Source organism: Falco punctatus (genome assembly GCF_963210335.1).
Source record: "Falco punctatus genome assembly, chromosome: 8".
Lineage (NCBI taxonomy): Eukaryota > Metazoa > Chordata > Aves > Falconiformes > Falconidae > Falco > Falco punctatus.
Window position 1 is genome coordinate 21,696,059 of NC_137588.1, and position 27,966 is coordinate 21,724,024.

A 27,966-nucleotide genomic window follows, 5' to 3' on the forward strand; every position below is an offset into this window, starting at 1 on the left:
CCTGTAGAAAATTTTGGCGCAGTCTAGCTCTGTAAAATATATAAATAACATCAATAATGTTTTATTTTGTAGTATATAACTGCAGTGCCACAGAGTTTAAATGTCTAAGTGGAGACCAGTGTATCAGCACTTATTACCAGTGTGATGGTGTTTTTGACTGTAATGATCACTCAGATGAGACTGATTGCCGTAAGTATATTGAAGCTGAAAGAAAAGCTTCAGTTATTAGATGATGCTTCTGAAAATCTCCTTTATCTGCTATATGAAATAATTGGCACTACTGTCCTTAAAACTTCAGCATTCTTTTTAGGGAAACTTGCCTATAAATCGTTTTCTGAGCAGAAATTTCAAACACAGTAGGTTCCAACTCAAGAGTAGATTTTTCTGGCAAAGAGTAGAGTTTGCATTCCTTTTGCCTCTAATGTTTTATTTTGCTTGGCACCTCATTCTCAGGGTTTTAAAAGAAAATTAAGAAGTTTATTCATCTAGAAAACTGAAAACCTTGTATCCGTGAGAGTTAGATTGAACCTTTTCCTTGGGTAATTTTGTACATTTATGTTACTTAAAATGTTGCAATGCAAGACTTTGAATACTAGTCCCAGCAAGTAATTTCATATTGCTTTGGGCATGTATGTAGATACCAATATCTAGATATTAATATATACTTGCTCAAAATACAAAAAATGGTTGAATTGCCTTGGTCACCATATTATAAAATATGAGTTAAACTGGCGAGTCTGAAATGTCATGTAGATTGAATGACTGTGATTCTATGGCCTCATGTAAAAGCAACACAGTTCTTAATAGTATTGTATTTACTTATGCATACTTAACTGAACGTAGTGATTTTCCTTCTTTGTCTAAAATTGAAAGAGCTTCTGAACTGTTGAATGTCACTGTTATAGCTACAAGACCACCAGGGATGTGCCACCAGAATGAATTCCAGTGTCAATCAGATGGCAATTGTGTTCCTGCTAACTGGGAATGTGATGGCCATCTTGACTGTGCAGATGGCTCAGATGAACATCATAGATGTCCTGTCAGGACCTGTCCTCCATCTCTATTTCACTGTGATAATGGCAACTGTGTCTATCGAGCATGGATCTGTGATGGTGATAATGACTGCAGAGATATGAGTGATGAGAGAGACTGCCCTACTCAACCTTTCCGGTGCCCCAGCTGGCAGTGGCAATGTCCAGGTCACAGTATCTGTGTGAATCTGAGCAAAGTATGTGATAATTCTGCTGATTGTCCTAATGGAGCTGACGAATCCCCATTGTGCAGTAAGTTACTGTTCAAGCATCCACTATAGCCTGCTATGTGCTACAGCTTCAGAAAGAAATGGAATATTCAGCATGCCGTATTTAGTGTAGCAGTATTTCTCGTAGAAGTTGTAAGTGTGCTGAAATTAGAGCTCAAATTACTAGGTGGAACTTGATTGCAGTGAAAGGACACTATGATGATGAATTCATGAGCTATGTCCAGTCTTGTGCTCTGAATTCAAATGTGACTTCCACTGACTTCAGTGTAGGTTTTCATACAGCAATATGGGGATGAGCTTTATGTTCGTTCCTGAACACATTCACTAAAGCATGGGATGCTTCAAGTTCAGATGAAATGTGATTCAGTCTCCTTAATATTTTCTTTTAAATTTCTAACTTCAAAAATCATGGAAAAAAATCTAAAAGCTCACATGTAGCCAGAATTTTTATTTATGTTGATTATGAATTGATTTAAGCATAACCTTTTTCTTTCTTTCCTTCTTTCCTCCTTCTTCTCTTTAATCAATGCACATTCTCAGATGAACCTCAGCCAGGTATGATTATAAATGACTTTATTGTTTATTAATACAATTATAGGTTTGGTGTGGTACAGTAGATTTTTTAATATTTCTAGCTAGTTTTTAAAAAATTGTTATTAATACTTAGACAACCACCTGCTTAGCATTTGTTTAATGGCATTTGGTAGCATACCATGTTGTTACTTGCCTTTACGTGCATTGTGTGTGTTATATTTTGCCTAAGGGCCTCAATCCAGTCTCACATTGCATAACTGATGATTGTGCAGTCATGTTTTAGCAGAAGTCTTAGGCTAGTAATGTAACTGCAAAGTATTAAATTTAGCATAAGAAGCTTTTGTTAACTATTTGCTTATTTCCTTCCCCAACACCATTTCAGATCAGGAGAGCTGCTCTGACAATAATGCTGGCTGCACTCATGAATGCATTCAAGGACCTTTTGGAGCTCAGTGTACCTGTCCTATTGGATACCAGCTTGCAAATGACTCTAAGACTTGTGAAGATATTAATGAATGTGACCCTCCAGGCTTTTGTAGTCAGCATTGTTACAATGAGAGAGGGTCTTTTAGGTGTTACTGTGATGAAGGATACGTTCTAGAAACCAATGAGAAGACTTGTAAAGCAGCAGGTGAGGACCATTGATGTCTAGCTGTCCATTGCTTTGTGTCTCTTAGGTGGTACACTGACCATACAGAGGAGCCATATACCCAGTGGAATTTATCGCCACAAGTTTCCTGGTTTAGGGATATGTTCAGGTTGTGGAAGATACGTGCAATTTACCTGCAGATAAGTTTGGCCCTTACTAATAGGGAGTTTCTCACAGTTTGCTGTCTTTGTTTGCTACTCTTCAGTTGTTTTTCAGCAGTTTATCAGTGTAAACTGCTGCACTGCAATCTAATCACAGCAGCCTGTGGTTTTCCTTGATCTGTTTATTCTCCTCCCTGGTCCCCATGCGGTCTAAAGGTGGGTAAAAAAGAGCAGGCTGGCTAAAAAGGAGGAAGAGACAGGCTGAGTAGAGTAACTAGTGATACAAAGAACTCTGGGGTTTGAGTCAGAACTGGAATCTGAGAGTGGCTTATGGAGCAATGAGGGTTGGATGTCAGCAGCAAATTGGTTGGACAATGGGAAAGATGACTTGACACCCAGATACGAGACTGGAAGTGGAGTCTAGTAGAAAGAGCAAATGACGGAGAAAGGCTGGAGAAAAGCCAAGGTAGGTCCAAAAGTTGGGATGCACAGACCAGGTATAATAAAATATCTTGGCCTGAGAATTGATTTGAATTTGTCCTTTTGATATGCGTATCTAGATACAATAGCTTTAATGCTATGAAGACATGTCAAATTACTTGGTATTTCTTTTTCTTACAGAATTACTGTTGAATAGTTTATTGTTTTATTTTAATTTCTTTTCCTTTGTCAGAGTCTGGGAATCTTCTTTTGCTTGTGGCAAGTCGTAACCAAATCATTGTGGACAACATCACCTCTCAGTCACACAGTATTTATTCTTTGGTTCGGGATGGAAGGAATATTGTGGCTATTGATTTTGATTCACTCACAGATCGTGTCTTTTGGTCTGATACAACACAAGATAAAATTTGGAGTGCTTATCAGAATGGGACTGGCCGAAAAATAGTAAGTTGTGCTGAGTTACTCTTGTCTTTGTTGCGGAGAGGAAATGGAAGATGCTGTATCTCCAGTTAACAAAGGGGATAAGGGAAATCTCAACATCTTAAGAAGACAGATAACATAGATAGTGGAAACAATTTTGTAGATAATAAGCCAAAATTTCATACAGCTTTTTGAAAAATAAAACTGAATGCTTTCAAGAAACCCTTTTTTAACGTCAGGCTATAAGTTAATTTTCCTATTAGCAGATGCCAATTTTCTTCAATAGACTCATTCAAGTTAGTAGGAGTGTTTAAATATATGCTTTGTCAGCACTTTGCATATGTACATTGTGACTTTCTGCATAAGAGACCTAGAAAATATTGGAGATTTTGTTCCCCATTTTCCATATCTGTAGAAGTGGAAAGGATAAAAATTTAATATCAACTAGTTTGTGATCTCTCTCTCTCTCCCTTCCTCTTAATTTTTGTTATTAAACAGGTGTTTGACAGTGGTGTCACCGTGACTGAAAGTATAGCAGTAGATTGGGTAGGTCGCAATCTTTACTGGACAGACTTTGTTCTGGAAACAATTGAAGTCTCTAAAATGGATGGGAGCCACAGGACCGTGCTGATTAGTGAAAATATAACAAACCCAAGGGGACTAGTGTTAGATCCCAGAACTGAGTAAGATTTTTTAAAAATGTTTTGTTTTGAAAAGATGCATATTTTGTGATATAACAATATTAAAATTTGAGATATGCCCAAATTGTGTTGTAATTATAAATGACAAGTGGAAGAGAAAACTTAAGATGATTTTTTTTGAAATAGTGTGCTTGCAGAGTTGACTTAATATTTGAAGTCATATGGTAATTATTTGTAATCTGTTGCTCTGTTTCACTGTAGTAAGATTCCCCGTGTGCCGCCTCCCCCCCAACAGATTTTCTTAAATCTGATTCCTAGTTAAGAACTATTAATTCAAAAATCTGACATATCATTATCAGTTGGTGGTATACCACAAACTTCCATGTAATATTGTATGATATGCTTACCTGGCAAGGAACAGGTTCCTTCATAGCCTGAAGTCTAAAATAATTATCTATACTGTATTAATCTTATCACAAAAGCACCTTCCCATTTCAGATAGCAAGTGGCATAGTGTAAATGGAATGTTATGGTGCAAACTGTTAATATACAAACTTACTGCTTTTTAAGCTCTTCAGTGCCTTGAGCTCTGTTTACTGCCAGCCATGTGGGTCTCTTCAGTTATAGTGCTGTTGACATTATTAATGCATGCCTGTGAAAGTACAAACCCATATAAAATTATTATTTGGCAACTGCAGAATCAGATTATAATCAACTCTGAAAAACAGTGACAACAGTAGTTTCTGTATGCTGCTATTATTGACAAATGAAAACAACAGTAGAAGTATTAATTTTTACAACAGAAATTATGGTAATATCTTAGGTAGGCATATTGCTGAAATAAGTAATTTCAGTATCATTGTGTAGGACTCTTCTTTAAAAGGTTATTTCTATTTTTTGGCTAATGAGTCTTTGTGTAACATTTCTGAATAGGGAGCTAGGTGTTTTTTTCAGATTGGTAACTACGAGTTACTTTTTTCAGTGCTCATGTAATGTTCTGGACTGACTGGGGCCAAAACCCTCGAATTGAAAAAGCCAGCATGGATGGCAAAATGCGAACAGTGATTATTAACAACAAAATCTACTGGCCTAATGGACTCTCCATTGATTACCCAAATAAACTTCTCTATTTTGCTGATGCTTATCTTGATTATATTGATTTTTGTGATTACAATGGAAACAACAGACGACAGGTGGTTGCAAGTGATCTGGTAAGACATTAATAAGAAGCCATTGTTTACCCATGGTCTTGCTGATAGTACTTAAAAATTTATTTGGGCTGTCATAGACTTGGATGTATTTTTCCTCAAAATACTTAGGTGAAGCAGATATGAAGTATTTCAGCTGCTTGTTGCAGCTGGAAAAAGGAGAATTGCATATCCTATTCATAGTCTGTCAGGTGATCTTCAACAGAACCTGGAGCTGAGGGTAGACTTCGTGCTTAAGATCATTTTCATTTGTTCTGTCTGCATGCGTGAAGTCTAAAGGTGATTATCTGACACTGCTGCTACTGGCTGGTGCATTTTCTGTAGGCAAACAGTTTGAAAATCCTGGAAAACTTTCCTTGGTCACCTTCTGTGAGTGATGATTGCTACTATTCTTGACAGCAGTGAAGGGTTTGGTGCTGCCAGGACTTGCTGTGGGCAAGGCACTTCATGAAGACCATCCCCCTTACAGTTGATCTCCCAGTGAGGTGCTGCTGGCAGCTCGTAGCACTGTCCCTTTACTAGCACAATAGATCAGATAGATGTTCAGTTGGTACACATAAGCTGGTATAAATACCACATGTATGTTTTCAAGAATTGAACCTTGGAGCTTTTGATTTTGGCTAGAGAAACAACTCTTGTGATATAGGAGCTGGTACAATCTTTCTTGACCCACTCCTAGTTTCCTGAAATTTAGATAAGCCACGTTCTTCGACCCTCTGGTAAATTATCGAGGAACTTGTCAGTGATGCAAGGTCTTAATGGGTCCATAACTCTCAGTAGACATTTCCTCTTGTGCCCTTGAAAATCTGCAATTTGGTCTTTATTTGTTGGTTTCCTGTGTTCTGTTCCTACAGTTAGACTGCTTTGTTAATTCCTCATGCTGTACATCTCACAGGGTCCATTTAGCATTTTCATTTTAAGAAATGTATATTTCCCCCATAATTAATGTCTTGTTTGTAGGGAATACATGCTATTTTTTACTCTTCTGCTGAAAAATCTCTTTTGAGACACAGCTGCTTTTTTTCTTATTTTTAAAAATTATGCTCAGCTTTGTTGTTACTTCATTGCAAGCTTTACATACACAAATGTACAGAACTAAGTTGGTAATCATCCTTGCCTTTTAGATACTGCAGCATCCACATGCTTTAACTGTCTTTGAAGATTTTGTGTACTGGAGTGACCGCTATACTAATCGAGTAATTCGGGCCAATAAATGGCATGGAGGAAACCAGACAGTTATGATTTATAACATTCACCAGCCTTTGGGGCTTGTGGTAGTCCATCCTGTAAAGCAACCTAGTGGTAAGTTCAGCAAAAGAACTTGACAAAAATAAGTCATGCAGTAGTGTCATGCATAGGCACTCCTGGAATCAGTCTTGTTAGCAAATGGGCTGGGTTTAAACAAACAAATATTTGATACTATTGACTTGCAGCTGAAGGTCATTTTAGCCTGCCCAGCCTGCTGAACCAGCCTGTCCAAGCTGCTGTTTAGGGAAAGCAATGCAGACAGCATGTAGGCATAATGACTAGCCAAAAAGAATAATAGGGAAGTAATATGCCATTTCCTTGCACTGTTTTGAATGTTTTTGTAAGAAAATTGGAGCATTCTTAGAAAGCATTTTAATTTTTAAAATTTGTCTCTGTGGCATACCAAACTCAGTACGTTAGTAATATCATTCTTTTTAGATAAGATTACTGTTATCAACCTTGTGTGAAAGCACTTTTGCATTTTACTTAATGAAATAATAATAATAATAAATAAACGCCTTTGTTGCATTCAGGATTCCCTCTGAGATCGTATGCAGGTGAACTTTTGCATCTGAAAGACTGGGAAAAAAAAAAGACTATATAAAAAAAAAGTTATTTTTCTTTCTGTTAGATAGACTTATCTTCCAAATCAGACTTTTCATCATTTCATGGTGTGACTTGAAGAGTGGGAAGTATATTTGCACAAATATTGTCTTTCATTTTTTGCTGTATTTCTTGTGTATGGAGTGTTTCTGATTAATAATATAACAATGGCTTTTTTATTTCATAGTGGTGAGGGCAGAGACTTGCATCTGAGTAAGGGACTAGTAATTATAGCACTATATTTGTTTTGTAACAAAACCTTCCTCAATCATGTTCAGAGCTAAAACTGCTTAGCATTCTCACTGCAAATTGCTCAGTCACCAGAGGGTACCATTAATTTATGCATCATAGTTCTGGTTTAAGAGGTTTTGTTTCAAAACCCAAGGTTTTAAAAAACTTTCTACCACTGATGGAAAAAATTATTTTTTTTTCTTTCATTGTGTTAAATTAGTACATTTTATGATTTTTCATTTAGAATTGTTCTGTTGTACTTTATATGGCCAGACAGAAGAGAATAAATGACTTGCAAAATAACAAAACATGCTAATGTTTACAAATGAAGAAATAATTATTTGCTGATTGAAATTCCAGACACAGTATTAAAACTGTCATCCACTCTTCTTTTTTGTAAATAATTAGATCTTGCACAAACTAGAGTTTAGATTTGTTACGCTGAGATGAATAATTTTCTTGTGGTTTGAGTGTTGAGTTTATGCCATTGTTTTATTGTCATCTTATTAACTTGTTTCCAGTTCTTGTTAGTTTTTATATTAAGAACAATTGTGTCATTTTCTGGAACTTCCCAGCTTCTTAGAATAATGCTTGCTGCAATTGCTAAGGATGATATACTCAAAATCTGATCTCTGTTTTCTTATGGAGATGGTTCATAGTGAAAAATCCTCTTTAGCAGCAAGTTTGTGGAAGTGATCTAAATGGTTGAATTTTAGTGTATAGTAATAAAAGCACTCAGTAGCGACCTCCTTCACTGTCTTTTTTACATTTTACAAGCTTAGAATGACAGTTTCAAAGTGATCCAAGAAATTGAACATTGAACTTCCACAACCTTTGAATGAGGTGTAGGCAACAACTTTATCTCTTTGGTTTTCTCCAAGAAGCTTCAGTAAATAATTTAAATCTAGAAAGGTTAAAATGATCAAAGACTGAAAGTCCTACAGGCCTCCTGGTGCTGTTAGGAGAAGTTTGAAAAGGATTTAGAAAGATTTTTCTATGATGTAAAAGAAATTGAAAAGACCGCTGTGATAATGATACTGGTTTTACATAACAGCATATAGTTACCCTGTTAAGAGTGTATTGTATTGCTTGTGGTTCTTGGAAATATTTTTTTTATTTTAAGGAAACAGCAAAACTGATTTAGTTTTGTGTTGATAGTAGCCATAAGATTGAATAGTCTTTCCAGTCACTCATATTGTTACAGTTGCTAATGCTTTCCTTTTTCAGGTATCAATTCTTGTGCATCATCCCCCTGTAGCCACCTCTGCTTGCTTTCTTCATCTGGACCGCTTTTTTTTTCCTGTGCTTGTCCTTCAGGATGGATTCTTTCTCCTGACAGCAGGAACTGCATGAGAGGTAGGGCAGTAATAAAGAGAGGTTGAAAAAAAAAAAAAAAAAAAAAAAGACCTGAGACTGTCAAATCCATTCCTCTGTCAGACAAAAAGCACACTTCAGGTCTGTGGGCTGGTACTCATGAAATCAAAGTTCAGGGCCATTTCAGGCATCACTCATTTAGGATGCATGGAATGCACTTGGCCTTAAATGTTTGGAGCCAGTTTCTGGGGATAACTCAGTCAGAGATTCAGATGCTTCATTTGTGGAAAATGAGTGAACTAAATTTTCTTTTAAGCACTTTAAAGAAGCCACATTTTAAAGTTTTTTCAACACATTGAATGTTTAACTGTTGGAATACATCTGGAAGGAGCTTAGTATCACTTAAAAATGAAAACATACTCAGCAGAATGTTATCCTTCTCATTGCAAACATTCAGCCTGGAAACCTGTTTTTAAGAGTTGCAATTGTAAGTGTGTTGGGATGCAGGACTAGAAGGGGCTTTCTTGGTCACTGAAACCTGTTCCCTTCTTGTCTTTGACTCCTGCATCATGTGTCTACTTTCACCAGTCAAGCTCCAGTTTAAGATTAATTTGGTTCTAAAACTCACTAGCCCTCATAATTTTGATATTTGGAAACCTGATTTTCTGTCCAAATATAGTCTTTCCCCAGTTTATGCCCATTTCTTATGCCATTTTTGTCCTTCAGGATAAACAGCATCAGTAGCTCTCCTTCAGCCCTGGTATATATTCTGTTGTATATATTTGAAGTGACACATTCTTTCTCAGCCTGTATTTTGCTAAGTCAGTCACAATCTTTTGGTTTCCCCTAATCAGGAGAGATGCTTTCCCTATTCCTTAACACTCTGTTTAGCCTGTCTGAACTAACACATTTTGAAATTCAGATCAAAATTTCATAGCTTGAGCTTTTTCCCTCCCCAGTGTAAAAAGCTAGTATGCCAAATGCACGAGGTCTAGAAACACAGCCTAAAATTACAGATGCTACAGGTGGTGTAGCTGTAACAGAGCTAACTTTTGCAAACAAAACTTCATATCAAAAAATACCACTGAACTTCCTTTAAACAGTCCACAGACCTCAATGATTTGTAAAAATCATTTGGCCAATTCATTATAAAAAAAAAAAAGTCACAAAAATTCAAATTACCGGCATGCAGTTTGTGGCCAGAAATTTGATTAGATTGACTTTTTCCAGACGAAGCATTCATTATTAATCTTTCCATCAGCTGCACAGACATAAAATGTGCTTTGGTGCTTCCTTAATAAGGAAGCTTCAAATCACAGAAATTTAAGCAGAAATTATAATTGAGATGAGCTACCATTAGAAATCCATGACAGTCAAAAGATCCTTTTCTTTTAAAACTACCTAAATTTTAAAAGCCATATCATGCTATTTTCCTGCTTCATACTTGGCAGTGTGTTTTTTAAAGATCTGTATTGCCTTTACATTTTTCTTAGCAGCAGTAAGATAATTACCAATGTATATAATCTGAAATGAAGTGCAGATTTATTTATTAAAAACAATGGGTTTCTTCTAGAAAACTGTACTGGTTTTAGTATGTGCAGGCTTATGGAGGGATCATGATGAAAGAAATGGAACATGGCAGTAATGAAGCACTTGCATGGGTAGAATTTGACCCTGTTCTGCCACTGAATCAAGCTGTTGACAGCTCTTATCTTTATTTCCCACATGTTGTGAAGTTCTCTGTGTCTACTTAACTACAGTTGTGGCCCTCTTATAAATGACATAGTTGCTCAATATAAATTGTGTAAGAGAGAAATAGAAATATGCTTTTGTGAAGCACAGTTCTTTTAAACTCTATGGGCTTATTTTTTATTTCTAGATGGAATTTATATATTTAAAACAGTATGTAAAAAACATCTACAGATTTTGGGAATTTTAAAAAATAATATATTTGCTGAAGGCCAGCACATGAGTATAAGTCATAAAATCCAGGCTGATTACTTTAATGGTAAAAGCTTTTAATTATTGCTAACGATTACAAAGGAATAGGCATTTGCTATTTTATTTTCTAATATTTACTATTATCCTTATCGTTTCTGTCGTCATTTAATAGGCCAAGAAGAAAGATTAAACTGAGCTGCATGCATTTGGTTGCCAGTGTCTCTACAAAGCAATGATATTGCTGGTCTCTGCCTACTTAGTTCGCATATTAAATACTGCTAACTTCATGTTGATGGAAGGTCATTGATTCTGGGATTGCACCATTTCTAGCTTTACATAAAATGAAGAATGCTAATATTCTAATATTGCCTTGGCACTTATTTTACTTTAAAATGCATTTTAGGTTGATATTAAAGATGGTAATGTTGCAAGCTGTCTTGGAAACAAAGCAAGGAATCTGTATATTAAAATATTGTATAAATATGATATTTTTGCATATTTAATATATCAATACATGAATTTTATATGGATTATAATTTGTCATGTAAACCTGTCTTAAGAACTGAAAAAGTTATATTAATGTCTATCTGATGAAGTTACACAGATTTTTAGATCTATATAGCTGAGCAAATTTGCTCTATTGTCCATTATACAAATGATAGATAATCAGACTATATAGATTTGCATAGGTGTTAAAGGAAGCAATCGGCAAAAAAAATTCTGTAGAGTATAATTGGTTTAAATGAGACTATCAACCTTGTAAAGTACAGTATAGCCTAGAGAATTCACATATCTGCATTCCAGTGGGATTTGGTAGTGTTGTATTGTGTATGATGACAAAGGGAATTATGAGTCCAGGTTCTTGTATGCATTAAACCAATTTCCCATGAATATAGCTGTTCTTTACAAGTGCTTTATAGACGAGCACTGGTGTGTCACATTCTTAGGAGAAAAAAAAAAAAAGAATAAGTCCAAGAATTTCACAGGCAGAGCTAGCTATATATCTTCAGGCAATTATTTGCTAAAATGTGATTTTTGTGCTGAGACAAACAGTATCTAAGTTTATGTCAAATTTGAGAAATAGCTCCAGCTGCCAGAGGGAAGTATGGAGATAATTTTTGAGATATGCAATGATGGGTTTTCTTGTCAAAATTTTTGCTGCAAAATTTATATAAATGTATTAAGCAGCCAGTGATGAAAACAAAACCAAAACTAACCAAAACAAACCACCCCCCCGCCCTTTGATCTATTTTAAAAGAGGAAATGGGTTACTGTTATTTTCTGTGCAGCAGCAGCCCAGTTCGCTATCAAATGGTAACGTGTGCCTATGGAGGGAAGAGGCTAGAATTGTTCTCCAAAGGCAAAAGCACTAGAAATAGGGGAATTGGTGTTCAGGATGTTCTCTCCCCTACTGCCTAGCAGATGAGAAATGGAAGTTGCTGACTCACGCTCCACAGCTCTCCAATGCATTTTCTCAGATTATCTGACTAGATGCCCTTTGTTAATAAGATTTAAGCCTAGGCTACAAGTTTACCTAGAAAGGAATATGTCTATTCCTTTAGAGATAAAACAAGAAAAGGAAGTAGTGCAGTTATATTTAATAATAAAAATCAGTAATTGCTGCTGTGATGCTGTACTTTGCTTGTGGATCGTGCCCAATAGGCATTAGAACCCATCTCAGGCATGCTGGAGAGCCCTCAGACTTTTGTCCTGCTGGTTCCCTTTCCCAGAGATTTGAAAAAGCTGCTCAGAGCAGTTGTGTGAATGTATTTGTCCTCTAGGCCAGCAGTGAGTGGTCCTGCCTTATTTACTTCTTCCTCCTCAGAATTTGCTTGCACATGCATTATGATTGCACAGTGCTGAAACTTTTAATGTTACAACAATTACAATAACTGATTACCTCACTCCTAGTGAGGGAATGAACTTACAGGTAAGTGAGTGCAAAACATCACAGGTAACATTCAACTGTGCTTACTTAGCACCAGAGAACTTTTGGGTAGGAGAGGGAAAGCATATCACAATGCCATTTTCTTGATCAGAAACAACTCTGAATTACTTTATATGTTTTCACAGTTGAACACCCTTTCCTTATTGCTGTAAGAGATAATATAATTTACGGAATTTCTTTGAACCCTGAGGAGAAGACGAATGATGCTATGGTTCCAATAGCAGGAGTTCAGAATGGTGTTGATGTTGACTTTGATGACTCTGAACAGATGATTTACTGGGTTGAAAATCCGGTAAGTTAGTATTTGTGTTCAAAATGTGCACTAAAATAAGACGATTTATTTTAAAATAATGGTTTTGACACAAATATATTATCATTGCAGGTAAGAGTTTTGATAAATAGAATGGAATGGAATGAAATTTTTCTGTGGTTTGTGTTTTTTTTTGGGGGTTCTGCCCCACCCCAAAGATAAGATAAAGAAGCTTCATCTCTTTTGTGAATTAGTTTTAAACTTTGTCAGCTGAAATATTTGATTAATGCTATTTCTGGAGTCGGAGTATGAACAATAAATATTGGAAAGCATTGACAGAACCATACTCTCAGCCCCACTTTGCTATAGTTGACTCTTTTTCCTCTCTTGATTTAGAACTTAATTCTGCAAACACAGCCAGGACACTTCTCCATGGGAGCAGTACATTGGACACAGTGACACTAAACATTAGAATGAAAATACATAAATCTAGTCTGAGCACTTAATGAAGTAATTTAGTAGAGAGGCATCTTTTTCTTTAAATAGAAGAAAATGGTTGCAAAGTCACAAAAATTTCCAGGTAGCGCATATGAGACTTACAGATCTAAAAAATAGTTTGAACTATTTTTGAATAGTTGATTATAATTGTTTGACTAACCATCTTTAATGCTTGTCCTGAAATAGGAAACAATATGTGTTCCCTAAGATGAATTTGCCACAAAGAATTCCCAATCTTTACAGAATGGACACTTAAAAAAAAAATAATAAATCAGTGTCAGTCTAGGAGATGGATGTGGTAGGAAACTGCTGATACAGCAATATGTATTCACTCTTGGAAACTCAAAAGCAGTTCTTATTTGAAGAAGAGCAGTGCTTAGGTGTCCTGGAGAAGAATTGTGGTAGATAAGGAGATTTCCGTAGTTATGTTTTACAGAAACGGTTCACACTAACTTGTCACCTTTCATCCACACAAGATTGATTTTTTTTTTCCTGCCAACCAGTTTGCCTTATATTTTGCAGTTTTGAAGTAAAACTAAGTTTAAAAAACACGTGTTTCAAAGCCTTTTCTATGTTGCTCATAAAGGAATTAAAATAATTATTTATTCTTTTAAAATTAGAAAGTTTTGTTCCTGTGAAGTATTTAAATAGACCTATTTAAGCAAACCTTTGCGCAAGGAACTAGATAAATATTCAGGAATCTATTTGGTCCTCTGTGCAGTCTGAAAAAAATGTTGACAGATCTCAGCCAGCAGATACAGTTGGCATTTACGAGAGGTTGAACAGTCCTGTAGGAGATCATAGGCTGATATATCCATTAACAGACCTGGCAAATGTCAGGTGCCTGTGCAGGCTGAGTCTGGGTAAGTGCTGTATTTTAGTTAGTTCTTGAGCTCCAGCCTGACAAATGTGTGACTATGGGCTGTGCCCCCTATCTGTACCCCTGACCTGCAGGCCTTCAGCTGCTGTTGCTCCCAAACACAGCTGAGACACCTGTGTCAGTCATGGCTCGCTCTTTGAAAAAAAGGTATTTCTCTAGTTTCTCATGATAGAACATACTTGCCTACTTTCTTCATTGTAGTGCTTGTCCATTACTGCTCTTCCTTAACACCCTGTTTTGCCTCCATCCGTTGCATGTTTGGGTTTCCTGGGGTTTGTCTACACTTGTGTGGTCCATAGTAATTTCACTGCCAGTGTTGGCAACAGGTGGAGCTGTAGGTAGAGCTCAAGTTGAACATTCATCAACCTGTGCATCTTGTCTGAAGCAAACTCAGGAAACTCAGGTAAATGTCAGAGTCCTCCCTACTCTACTTGAAAAACGCTTCTGAAGTATTTTTATCTTCAGCTGTCATGACTGTAGGTTATTGATTATAAATGTAAATGATAGGTAGGAGAATTCATAACTGTACCTAAAGTACCTATTATACTGGACACTGTTGTAAATATTCAATGTCCATAAGCATCTCCAAGTAGGGTTTATACAGCATCAGAAGTTATCCTACTTTTTTCTGTAGGCCTAGGGATTCAAGGACAGGTTAATTTGCATATAACACTATATTGTTAGGATTCAGCAAACAGCACTCTACCGATGTCTAAGAAATTATTCTACCTTTTTAAGCCAGCAGTGAATTTGGCCTGGAGTTCCTGATCAGATTTTTGCCATCTAATACTTTGATTCCTTTCTGAACACAATTTTCAATTATGTGCTGAGATATTTAGACATTATACTGATACCATGTTAATGAAGCAATTAAGAATATGAATAGACCAAATGATCGCTGGGTGCTTGTGCTAAAGTTTCTGCTCTAAGATGGCAATGCAACTTGTTCCCCATTCTTTACTGGTCTGCTCTCTCTCTGCCTCTGCCTCCTCCCTTTTTGAACTGGGCTGGTGTTAGCTGCACAGCTTCTGTCTTGAAATGATGCAAAGTTCAGGCTCTAACAGTGTGTTGTATGTTCTGTCCCTCTGAGTTGGCAGAGCCCTTCTGTTTTTCCAGCAAAGTGTCAGACCTACTACGTGTATTGCCTCAATGAAGAACTGGGATGATAAGTCCCAGTGCTACCCTGTCTGGGAACCTGCACCGTGGAGTGAGATCTTCCCTAGGGTGCATCAGTGGTGGAGGAAGTAATTAATGAGGAAAGCGAAACAGATTTCAACAATCATTTACAGCTCCCCTAACCTTACTGATCTCTTCTCCAAAAGGCTTAATAATTTGCAATAGCTGCTGGTATTTCAATTCTGCATTAATACAACTTGTGAAAGATCCATGTGATAATATGTAGGACTTCTGCAGAACTCCTATAAAACTGACAACCTGAAGAAACCTCAGGAAAGCAGCTATAGTAACCACTTCAGACCTCTGTCTGTCTTGTCTCTCTGTTTGGTGCTTGTTTATATCGTGCTTTAGCATTGCACATAGTAGCTAATACCATAGAATCTGCAAGTCAGAAGTTATCATTTCAAGGGTTACCCTTATGAAGAAACCTGTAAAGATAATCTCATTCTTAATTCTTGCTATTAGAGCGTATTAAAAATTTGATTCTTAAATATTTAGGCATGGGGAGAACAGTATTTTCCTTTACTAGATTTCAGTTATATTCAAGATGGTTAACTGAAGTATCCTTATAAAATCTTTTGATAATGAAATACAAATTACAGAAGTGTGACTGTATAGCTTAAATATGGACAGTTAAACCTTATAAAATACAGTAATTTTATTTCTGTTGATCAGGTTTTGGTTGGTGGACAGTAATGCTTCTTCACACTGGATAATTATGATTTGCAATAATACTTTTACTATGTTTATGCATTGAGCATATACAAATACATTTCTCTCTACTGGATTTTCATTTTACTAAGAAAAGATTGTAATATAAAGTAAGTGCTCATGTAGTTGGAATAAAACAGTGTTTTCTGATCTTGACAATTTTTCACTTCTGTTATCTTTTTTCCCCAAGGGTGAAATTCACCGAGTGAGGTCAGATGGAGGCAACAGGACAGTTTTTGCTCCAGCAGCTGTTATTGGTGCTCCTTTTGGTCTGGCGTTGGACTGGATATCTGCAAACCTGTATTACAGTAACCCAGGGACACAGTCAATTGAGGTAATTATTTAAGAGGGACAATTGGAAAGTAAAAGCCTACATTTTTCACTGCTATGCACACAGTTTAGTAATTAGTATTTTTTTTAAGTTAAAAACTGAAATTAGATTTATTTTAAAATGCAAAGAGTCTGTAGAAAAATACTGTACAAACTTTAAGAGATAAACCTAAATTTGAGCATAGTCAAAATGACTGAAAACAGAATGTTCTGGGAACTTGATTTGTGCATAGATCTTCCCCCTGCGCACCCCTACTTCCTCCCCTCCCCCAAGTCATTAGGCTTCTGGTGTTTGACACACAACTTCACTGATCACTAGAGTTATTACTATTATTACTATTCTCACTTCAAATCAATGGTCCCAATGCAGTGCTTCTGATGGTAAAGGAATGTTGCCATCAAGTGCAGTAAGATCCACTCCCAAATGCTTTGATATCATATTATGTAGCTTTCTGGAGACTAGCAGTCTGATGGAATGTGAAGAAAAATTGCCATTTAGTGTGGCAAAATAAGAGGATAAGCGATATATAATACAGTAATGACTGAATAAGCCCAGTCATTGATGTCCTTGTCCCAGAATATTAATACATACTATTAAATTAAAAAGAAGCTAATTAAAACAAATGTATTTGAATACTTTCTAAATCATCATTTTATCAACTCATTTGGCCTGTAATACTTTCAAGATATTATGGAAGCTGAAAGATTAACTATTTTTATACCTAGGTTGCTTACTTGTTAACAGGCAGGTTCTAAGCTGCAAGCAGCTCATTCAAGGAGTGGTTGTTAAGAGAAGGGAGATGGTTAGAGCACAGAACAATGTGCTTTTTCTTCATAGTATTTGAGTCTTCTGCAATTTCAACTCCCTGTGGATTTAAGCTTCTTTCCTTTAATTTGAAAATCTATTGTAAGTTCTCTCTCATGTGCTCTGATAAATTCAATGTTTGCATAGGTCCTGAAGCTGCATGGTGACGTAATGTACAGGAAAACACTGATTACCAATGATGGCACCTCTCTGGGAGCTGGCACACCAATTGGTTTGACAGTTGATCCAGCAAGAGGGTAAATTTCCAAAATCGCTCTTGTCTTTGCATGAGTATATTCTCCACGTTTTTCTTCAATTTTTACCGTCTTCAGCTTTCATCCTGCATTTGACATAGTGGTGGTTTTTTTTTTTTCATATTTGTGCAGAATTTATTTACTCTTTTTAAACCCTAGAAAATATTTGAATAACTTCATAAATTGTTGCATAGATGTTAGTTCTCCTTAATTTACCATATACTTGTATGGTAAAATTGTTTTAATTAAAAAGGATCTCAGAATGTTATGATGGTGAAAAAAATCTCTGAAAAATGAGAACTCAGAGTAGAGAGAACTCTAAAGTCTTTCTTTATAATATCTTGTGATATCTGTCTTGAGGCCTAGCTATAGTAGAAGAGTGGGAAGAGTGTCACATGTTAAATTGCATAGCACTAAATATGATTTTACTGCTTTCTCCCCAAAAGACATGTAATTTGCTTTTTTTCCGAGTACTCAAAATTGCAATACGATGCTTTTTTTTTGGTTTGTTTTTAAATCTGTGTTCCATAGGACCCGATCAGTAATGAGAGAGTTCTGCTAGTGACTTGGCAGGCTTTCATATGAATTGATGTCTAACTTTTTGTTGCTGGTTGGGAGTCTGGCAGCCATGTGCCCTAGGTGTTCTTCAGCAGCTGAGGCCAGGACAGTGCACATATTCCCTAGAGCCAGATAATGGAATTCTGTTTTGTATAGATTTTTTGAACTTGTATTTTAAATTCTAAATTGGAACCAAACTCACTGCTGAAACCTCGCAGCCATCTGTGAAACAGAATTATTATTCTCCTGCTTTCTTCTTGGAGTCCTAATACTACTGAGTTTACTTGCTGATGGTATTGTGGGGTGATACAGGGGAGGTTATGGGTTTCTAAAAATTATTTAATAGGCGTTGTTCTCTTTTTCAAGAGGAAAGCATTTTAATCTTTTTTTCAAACAACATCTCTTTTTCATTGTGGCCTGGTTCACAGTGATCTCTGTTCAGCATATGCTGAAGTACTTGGCTGATGAAGGAGGTAGACTTAAGTATATGCTCAAGTACTCTGGTCCATTGATCTCTGTTACGAGCTTTGTTAACAGATGTGACAATGTGTGTTACAGGAAGCTGTACTGGACAGACCAGGGAACTGACAGTGGAGTCCCAGCAAAGATTGCCAGTGCAAACATGGATGGATCAGGCATACAAACCCTCTTCACTGGCAACCTGGACCATGTAGAGTTCATTACCATTGACATTAAGGAACAAAGGTTGTACTGGGCTGTCACAAGCACAGGAGTGGTAGGAGATTTTTTTTAATAATTGCTTTTTTACCTGTTCACCTATCTTTGCATCTGTGACTCTCATGAGTTATTCAGTTACTTTAGTTTATTCATGTAACTAGGAGTTGTAGGACTGAGGAAAATCTGAATAAAAGTTGTTACTAATTGCCATTTAAAATGTATGACAAATTTGAATGAAAAACCAGAAATCATTATTGGTATCCTGCTGACTTTTCTTCCTGTCTTGTACATAAAGATCTCATGCATGAAGAGATTTTAGTAGCATAAGTTGGATTTTAATTTTGTGTTGTAACATTGAAATTTTATTATAAGAAATGTAATATTAGGCTTTAAACTGATTTCTTAGATTGAGAAAGGCAATGTGGATGGTACAAATCGTGTGACTCTGGTGGTTCATCTTTCTCATCCATGGGGAATTGCTGTGTATGATACCTTTCTGTACTATACTGATCGAGATTATGAAGTTATTGAACGAGTTGACAAGTCCACTGGAGCAAACAAAGTAGTACTGAGAGATAATGTCCCAAGACTGAAGTGCCTACGTGTGTATTACAGAGACAGTGAGTATTTGCTAAAGACTTATTTCAGGATACCCAACTTGTGAAAACTTGAACTTCCCTCAGAGACAGAATGCATGTTTTTTCAGAGGAAATCGTGTGATTAAATTTTTAGGAAAAGTGTCAGAAGCATTTTATCTGGTTTTTGTAGAGATGTTCCGCCATCCACTTAAGGCACCTATTGGTAGGCGTACTTTTACTAAAATATTATCAATGTAATATTGACTAAATAATGAAGTTTGTTACTTTGGCTTCAAATTTATACATCAATTCTTGGTCTGATTCTTAGTCCCATTGATCTTGGATGACAAGAAACCAGCAAATCCATTGCTAATGCTTATGTGCTAAAATATACAGTGATTAAGATCTTTATTTTTGTCAGCAGATTGTTAGTATCATGCAAGTACATGAATTTGGTGATGTATCCATGTGAGTTTGTGATGATACAGTTCAGATTTTTATGTCTTTCCATGTGTGTCTTTCACAGATTCTGCTGGTTCCTCAAATGGCTGCAATAACAATATTGGAGTTTGCCAGCAGCTTTGCCTGCCTGTACCTGGTGGATTATTCTCCTGTGCCTGTGCTACTGGCTTTCAGCTAAATCCTGATAACAGAACCTGTTCCCCGTACAGTTCATTTGTAATTGTTTCTATGCTTTCTGCAATTAAAGGATTTAGTTTAGAGACATCTGATCACTCTGAAGCCATGGTACCACTGGCAGGAAGAGGTATGTGAATATTATAATAGGAAAAAGTCTTAGATGCCTAATAATTTGTTGGCATTTCTTGCTGGCACAGCACATGTTTTAAATAAGTTAGTTTATGTAAAAGATAATTAATTATTACTTTTCAAAATATTTCAGGGCGAAATGCACTTCACGTGGACGTTCACATGCCTTCTGGTTTCATTTACTGGTGTGACTTCAGTAGCACAATTTCTTCTCAGAATGCAATACGTAAAATTAAACCTGATGGTTCTTATTTTAGAAATGTTGTTACAAATGGAATAGGACGAAATGGGATCCGTGGCATTGCAATTGACTGGGTAGCAGGTAAGCATAGCTGAATTTAGGAGAATGTTATTCTTTACAGATTGTAAAATTTTTAGACTAATGTAAATGGATCCTAATGTAACTATTTTGAATGGAAGTCCTATGATTCTGACTTGTGTGTCTATGGACTGATTTTAGAAGAGGTAGTAATGAATGGCTCTTATGTTCATATGTATATGTAAAAATGAAAGTTTATCAGGGCAGAGTATAGAACCTTTTCTCTTGTGATGCTTTCGTATTTCTCTTAGGTCTCTCTTGTCCATGCATTCATCAGTAGCTGTTATCCAGTGTACTACTATGCTTTACGACTACAGTAAAAAACATGTATCAGAGAAAAGTGCACACAAGTTGTCTGCTGACATTGTTAATAAGAGTGAAGGACCTTTCATCTACCCTCAGATTGCTGTGTACAAATCCTATAAATTATAATGAAAAGTAAAAAAGCAAAAGGCGTACTTTGTCTTTGAACTTTAATTTCCCTACTTGCACTTCCTGTTCCTATTTAAACATGTTAGAGATCAATTCAAATATTAACGCTTCAGAAAGTGTTCATCAACTCTAACTAGTGACTATTGCCATTAATACCTTTATTTTATACATATACATACTATATTTATGTTTTGCAATAGTTCTGTTGATTGTTAGGCTTGTTGGGAGGACTTTTAGAATAATCATCTGCTGTATACACTTAATTTAGTTACTGTTTACAGATCTGTGACATAACATGGATTTCATAGTTGTGTGTTGTAAAACATGAAGAGTAAGATTATGCAAGGGCAAGCCAATAAAAAAAGTGTATACCTAAAGAACAACTGTAGTTAACGGACTTTTGATCTTATACCAGTGACTTTCCCCATGGTAATCAATGAGGATTTAGAAATCAATTTACTTTTGTCAGTTTGGGTGTCTTCTTTCTAATTCCTCAAAGTGTAGGCAAGTACCTTATGCTTCCAACTACTAAGATGTTTATGGATATTAATTTTATGGTTTAGTAGTTTATCAGCTTATGTTTCCCAGGTGTTGATGTATGTATGATGATATATATTAACTTTCTGTTTTGTTTTTCTGCTTTTTTTTTTTATTACTATTCTTCAAATACAGGAAATCTGTATTTTACAAACGCATTCCTGACAGAGACTTTTATAGAAGTTTTGCGTTTAAACACAACTTATCGCCGTGTTCTGCTTAAAACTACCATAGATATGCCAAGGCACATAGTAGTCGACCCAAAAAACAGGTACCTGTTCTGGGCAGATTATGGGCAAAATCCCAAGATCGAACGTGCATTTCTTGACTGCACCAACAGAACAGTTCTTGTGTCTGAGGGCATTGTCACACCTCGTGGGCTGGCCATAGATCACAGCAATGGATACATTTACTGGGTGGATGATTCCTTAGATATGATTGCAAGAATTCAGCCTGATGGTGGTGATGTTGAAATTGTGCGTTATGGCAGTCGCTATCCAACTCCATATGGTATCACTGTCTTTGGAAATTCTATCATCTGGGTGGATCGGAACCTGAAAAAAGTCTTCCAGGCCAGCAAGGAGCCAGGGAATACTGATCAGCCAACAGTAATACGAGACAACATTAATTGGCTAAGGGATGTTACCATTTACAACAGTCATTTCCAGTCACGTTCACCCCTTGATGTCAACAACAATCCTTGTTTGGACAACAACGGAGGCTGTTCTCATCTGTGTTTTGCCCTGCCTGACATGCAGATGCCCAAATGTGGTTGTGCCTTTGGAACACTAGGCAGTGATGGCAAGAGTTGTTCCATTTCAACTGATGATTACCTGATTTTTGCTCTTGAGAATGCCCTCAGAAGTATCCATCTAGATCCTGAAAATCACAGTCCTCCCTTCCGCACAGTCAATGTATTAAGAACTGCAGTGGCCCTGGATTTTGACAGCATAAACAACAGAATATATTTTACGCAAAGTTATCCTTCAGGGACAGGAAGAATAAGTTACGTTAGTATTTACTCAGGAATTGGCTCTCCAACAGTAGTTGCATCTGGTAAGTGCACTGAAATGTTACACAAAGTAATTGGATATTGAAGAAAAAATGGACTGCAGCACTTGGCACTAGCTCAACAGGTATTTTTATGCTAATGGTAAAGGTAGAATATTTAGTTAAGATATCTGGCAAAATGCTCCTTTGGACTCTTGATCACAATGAAATGGAAATAGAAATCTGGTTAAATATTGTTATATGTAATAGAATTATATATAGTAAATAAATATTATGGAGTGAGGAATGATTCCTGCTACTTGGAGAATAGCAAACAGAACTTAGGCCTATGTAAGGAAAAAGTCTTTGTAACCCTACAGCATACATAGGACTGCCGTGAGTCCTAAGTATTTTAAATGGATGAATTTGCATTGATACCAGTGGCATTTCAAAGACATCTTTGCTGTTGCCATGTTACAATAAATGAAGAGTATTGCAATATCTCAGGAGACCATACTGAACTTGTGTATGTTTGCTTGCATGTGTCTAAGACCTGGGGACTCCAGATGGCATAGCCTTTGACTGGATCAACAACAGAGTTTACTACAGTGACTACCTCAATCAGACTATCAGCTCAATGGCTGTGGATGGATCTAACCGTACAGTGATTGCCCGGGTTCCACGACCCAGAGCCGTTGTATTAGATCCCTGCAGAGGGTATGTGTTGTACTTTGTATACTTTATTTTGACTGCAGATGAAACTACAATTTAGACTTTGATAAAGACTGCCAGATACTTCCTGTTCTGAGCCCTAAGTTCCAGCTGCGTGTAACCATCCTATATCTTACTTTTTAGGTTTGAGTTTTCTGAGCTGATCTCAGCCTCAGGGAACTGAATTTTCTTCTGAGATTTTTAGAATATTTATGAATGTGTAGTGCATGAGGCTCTGCTTAGTGAGGGTGCGAACCAGGTACTGGGTGTAAATGAGAGTGATGGTCAAAGAGGTGTTTGTCTAGCAACTAACCATCTTCCATTTGGTATGTAAGGCAGAAAATCAAAGGGTTAATTTTGAAAGCAAGGTTTCTTCAGGAATATCATATTGTGATAATCAGGTGACACTGCCAAGAGATCTCTCTATTTAAAGTATCATATAATCTTTCCCTTTTTCTATTATATTTCCTGAGTGCCTCAGAAGAATTCTTGTTTCAGTATCAAAACATTCCCTGAGAGTTGGGAGGCATTGCTGTATTATACTGTATTTCTAATTTCATTATTAATTATACTGTATTTCAAATGAAGGAAGATAAGAAAGAGATTAAATGACTTTACTGGATTCTCACAGGAGCTGGAGAAAACATTTCTGAAGTTCACTCCACTGAATCCCAGTGATCCCTGCTAGAAGATTCCCATGTCAATATGGGCCAAAATAGAGGAAGAAGTTATTTTCTCCTAGTTTTGCACTGCACATTTCAGTGGAAACACCCTGGAGCAGATAAAAGCTTTGTAAGCTTTATTTGCTGAAAATATAACCCTGCAATCATATTATTGACAGGTATATGTACTGGACTGACTGGAGTTCAAATGCAAAGATAGAACGAGCTACGCTTGGAGGAAACTTCAGAACACCTATTGTGAGCACCAATTTGGTATGGCCAAATGGGCTTACCCTGGACTATGAAGAACAGCAGCTATACTGGGCTGATGCAAATCTGTATGTTTTGGTAACACATTGGTTTACATTTGCTTTATTTTTAATAGATGTAGTATTTAATTTTCCTCATCTTTTTTAAACTGTTTTTCAGCATTTCAATGGAATTTGGTACTTGGTGTTATAGAATGTTAAGAGTTACTTATTAGCAATGCAATGTCAGGTCTTGATAATGATGTTGAACTACTGTGTAATAAGTTTTGTTATGCCACGGTGTAGACTTAGTCCACTGCTTTATGGCATTTGTACCCACTGGCAGTTTGTCCATCTTATGTGCAACTCAGGACTTATATAATCATCTCCTCTAACAAATACAATCCCAGTGCACAATTTACATCATTCCTTGCTCATGGTTAATGCCTGTCATCTGTGGAATTTGGCATGATTTTCTTACTGTTGCCTACCAGGTACAACTCTACCCAGCATTTCTGCTGTCAGCAGAAATTTTTTTAAAAATAATTTAGTCTGTATCAATTCAAATTCACCTGTGGTCTGAGAGAAATCATTGCAGCAATCAGAACATTCTCCTCTGCTTCCTTCAGCTTAGCAGTTCTTTTGCAGGCTTCTCCTTTGCTACGACAAGAAGTTGTGTCTGTAATGTAGTAACTGTTATGGTCTGTGCCTCTATTGATTGTTCTGGGAGGAAGGCATTCCAATTTGGCTTCATCTGCATACAGGAGGGCAGGGCACCTGTAATAGGACCCTTTATTTTTTCAGGGGAATGCAGGGTGTTAGATAAGACATCCTCTTTTCTTTTTCAGACTCTAGATAATGGAGGTAGGGGAGCATATGCTTAAACAGTATGAAGTTTTCTTTATTCTGACTTTCATGGGGAGGGCCTTTACTCCTTCAGAGGGACAGATACCAGCATGAGGTGAAAATGAAGACCAGACATTCAAAAATAGCAGTGCACCTTAGCTCTGAATGCACCAAGGGAACACAAGGGTGAGCCATATATTCTCCATTTTTACTCTTGCTTAGTCTCCTCTTGTTTATGCTAGCCTCCCAAAGGTGCTACCCCTCTTTCTCTAAAATAGCATTTCTATTCTTTTATTCTAGACCCTCCTGTTGCCTTGTACATATTATTGTACATATTGTGATACCATTGGACACACATGCAAGTCTTGAGATAAATCTCAAATGGATAGAATCTATGTGCTAGTTGTACAGTCTTCCTTTCCCCTTTCTTCACAGTTGCTGCATGCAACATAGTAAGAATCCCTCACCAGACAGCATGCTGACACTTGGGAACTATGTATAGGGCTCTCCCTAAAAAGTTCCCTGTGGCATGAAAGGGGGAAATTGCTTGAGCCTTTATTACAGGAGAGTTGCATTTGAACATCTCTTCTTTTGTAGACATCTAACTTCATAGAAAAGTGCCTTCCTGCACTTTTCCCACAACTGTCCTTTCACTTTAAAGCTTTTGCCTTATAAAGTGGCTGCCTATTATTTTTTCCTGTAATAATTAATACAATTATTTTCTTTTTCCCCCTTCTTATATGAAATGCAGCTTTTTCCTTCCTACTAGTGATGACAAAGGAGGCAAGCTATTTGTCTTCCTGAGAAATTACTTATCAGGTTTTTTTTTCTCATTGGCTGTTTCCATTCTTATTCAGCCCACACTGGTACTCTAGTAAATGCCTTAAATACAATTGGTAATAATTGAATGTTGTCTCTAGCAGAGACTTAAACATACAGTTGCTTTTAGGTTAGTTGAAATAGATTGAAGTGATTTTTTTACTCCTAATGCTAAGTTGTTGGAGTGTTTCTGTGAGAACTCTTTTGGTGGCTTGAACCAAAGGGTGGAGCTTCCTCTTGGAGTCTTCAGCAATGACATCTGGCCCTTCTGACTTCACAGACAAGAGGTATTGGCCACGCAGTTATGAACAGGGAGAGAAGCTGCTAGCAGGAAGAACGTCACTGGGTATGATGTCGTTAGTCCCACAGCTTCTTCATCCTTACCATCCATAGAGTCATTCTGGGAATCTTAATAGCTCCTTTTCAGAAGCTTGTGCATGAAGGGTGCCACAGCCTCTTAGATAATTATTCTGTTGCACTGACATGGATTAAACACTACTCCAATCCTTAGGCATTATGCCTTTATACGTAAGTATACACCCTCTTCTACCTCTATCTGCTAGAGATGAGTATTAAGAGCCGTGCAGTTGAATGATGCCATACTTGATGAAACAGAGACAACCTGAAGTATGTTTTCTGTCAGTAAGCGGTTGGCAGCCTTGCCAGGTGAACATCACAGTGTGACTGAATGGCAAGATCATGGGAGCTGGAGGAAAGGAACAGATTTTATCCATGCTCGTTCTTATTCTGCTGTCTTCAACTTGCTGACAATACCTCATCGCGTTTTCAGTATTTGCTTATATATTAACGTTTCTCTGTCAAGATTTTCTCTTCTTTTGAATAACCCCTTCTATTACTCATTAATCGTTCTCTTGTTATCCTAATTGCAAATAACTTTTGAACATCCTCCATTTTCTCTTTTCTCGTGCTTTACTCTTGTGTGGTCTGCCTACCTCAGACAGGAATCTGTGTGATAGAAGGAACCTCTAACATTCATCATCATCTTATAAACAATGCTTAGAAATAATGTCCTTGCATGAATAGTGCATATTGAGTCTCCTGGCATCAGCATGTCTTCTGCTTCTCCATTGACCTTTGCTGAAGTGGTCTTTAAGGGTGGAAATGGCTGAAGAGGAGAAGCAGTGACACGGTGGTTGTGGGTCAGTAGTGCTATCTGTGCAAGTAAAGAATGGTTCACATAGAGCAGAACATGTCTATCACCAACTTGGAGCTGAACCCTGATTTTTCTGGGGCTCCTTTAAGTTGTTTGTGAGAATTTTGTTTATCATTGCAAATACATACTGTTCCTGAGGTGGATTCAAAACTGGAATATCAACAAGGAAGAAATGTTTATCATATGCTGTATATTTGTGGCTGTTAGATGTTATATATGTGGTAGTTGTTATATATTAGAACTGTTTTTCCCTCCTGTATTCTTATGTGAGATATAGCAGAAGATGAATATTTGTACCCTTGCCAATTTGCTTCTGTTTCTTGATTGTGTAAACTTGGATCTGTAGAAGATAAAACTAATTTTATTTCATGGGACTGTTGGTTTTCTACTGCTACAAGAAGTTGTTAACATCCCAACAATTCCAAAAGTGTATTCTCTGACAAAGTTGTGCATTTGTTTTAGCTCTCAGTAGTGTAATTATTTAAACATTTTAATATTCAGCCTGATTACTTCCAGCACATTATTGTGTCAGTGTTGCAGAGCTGCTACTCTGCATCACTATTGAAGCCACAGATTGGAAAATTTGAGATTTTTAACTTATAACAGCACCCTACCTATTGGCGCACATTACAGAAATGGTGGGTGCTAGTTGCTGGACTAATTAGGGCATGGCTGTATACCCAAGTTAAAAGATTTCTTTTAAGAAGTAATAGTCTTTTTATTATTCTAGGCAGAAGATTGAGCGATGCACTCTCACTGGTACGAATCGGGAGGTAATTGTTAGCACTGCTTTGCATCCGTTTGCGATGACATTGTTTGATCAGCACATATATTGGACAGACTGGAACACAAGAAGCATTTACCGAGCTAATAAGTATGATGGTTCAGATCAGATTGTAATGATCATGAATCTTCCACAAAGACCAATGGATATTCACGTCTGGGCAAAAAGCAAGCAGCAACAGTGTACTAACCCTTGCAACCAGTTCAATGGTGGCTGCAGTCACATCTGTGCACCAGGTAAGCTATTATGCTTGGTGACTGTATTAGAGTTCATAGTAAAACAATTTTAGTCATATGGGGACAGCTGAAATATTTCTTAGTGTTCCTAAATGTTTAATATTTATTTTTTTATAAATGCAATCAAAATAAAAGGTCATGGTATTTTGCCAACACACCTGAGGGGACAGGCTTTTCTAATT

General features: G+C 36.8%; 1 protein-coding gene across 1 annotated transcript in view; it reads left to right on the forward strand.

Annotated features, from left to right (window-relative positions):
- The window catches only part of LRP2 (LDL receptor related protein 2), a 146,496-nt gene that overhangs the window by 72,893 nt on the left and 45,637 nt on the right, over positions 1-27,966 (forward strand). Inside the window, 19 exon segments of the mRNA XM_080398878.1 lie at positions 73-189; positions 906-1,283; positions 2,178-2,426; positions 3,219-3,430; positions 3,905-4,089; positions 5,030-5,258; positions 6,380-6,557; positions 8,565-8,693; positions 12,666-12,832; positions 16,246-16,389; positions 17,338-17,447; positions 18,561-18,738; positions 19,087-19,300; positions 19,785-20,024; positions 20,160-20,348; positions 21,450-22,370; positions 22,856-23,021; positions 23,857-24,015; positions 27,495-27,784. Coding sequence (XP_080255004.1) covers positions 73-189; positions 906-1,283; positions 2,178-2,426; positions 3,219-3,430; positions 3,905-4,089; positions 5,030-5,258; positions 6,380-6,557; positions 8,565-8,693; positions 12,666-12,832; positions 16,246-16,389; positions 17,338-17,447; positions 18,561-18,738; positions 19,087-19,300; positions 19,785-20,024; positions 20,160-20,348; positions 21,450-22,370; positions 22,856-23,021; positions 23,857-24,015; positions 27,495-27,784 — 4,455 coding nt within the window.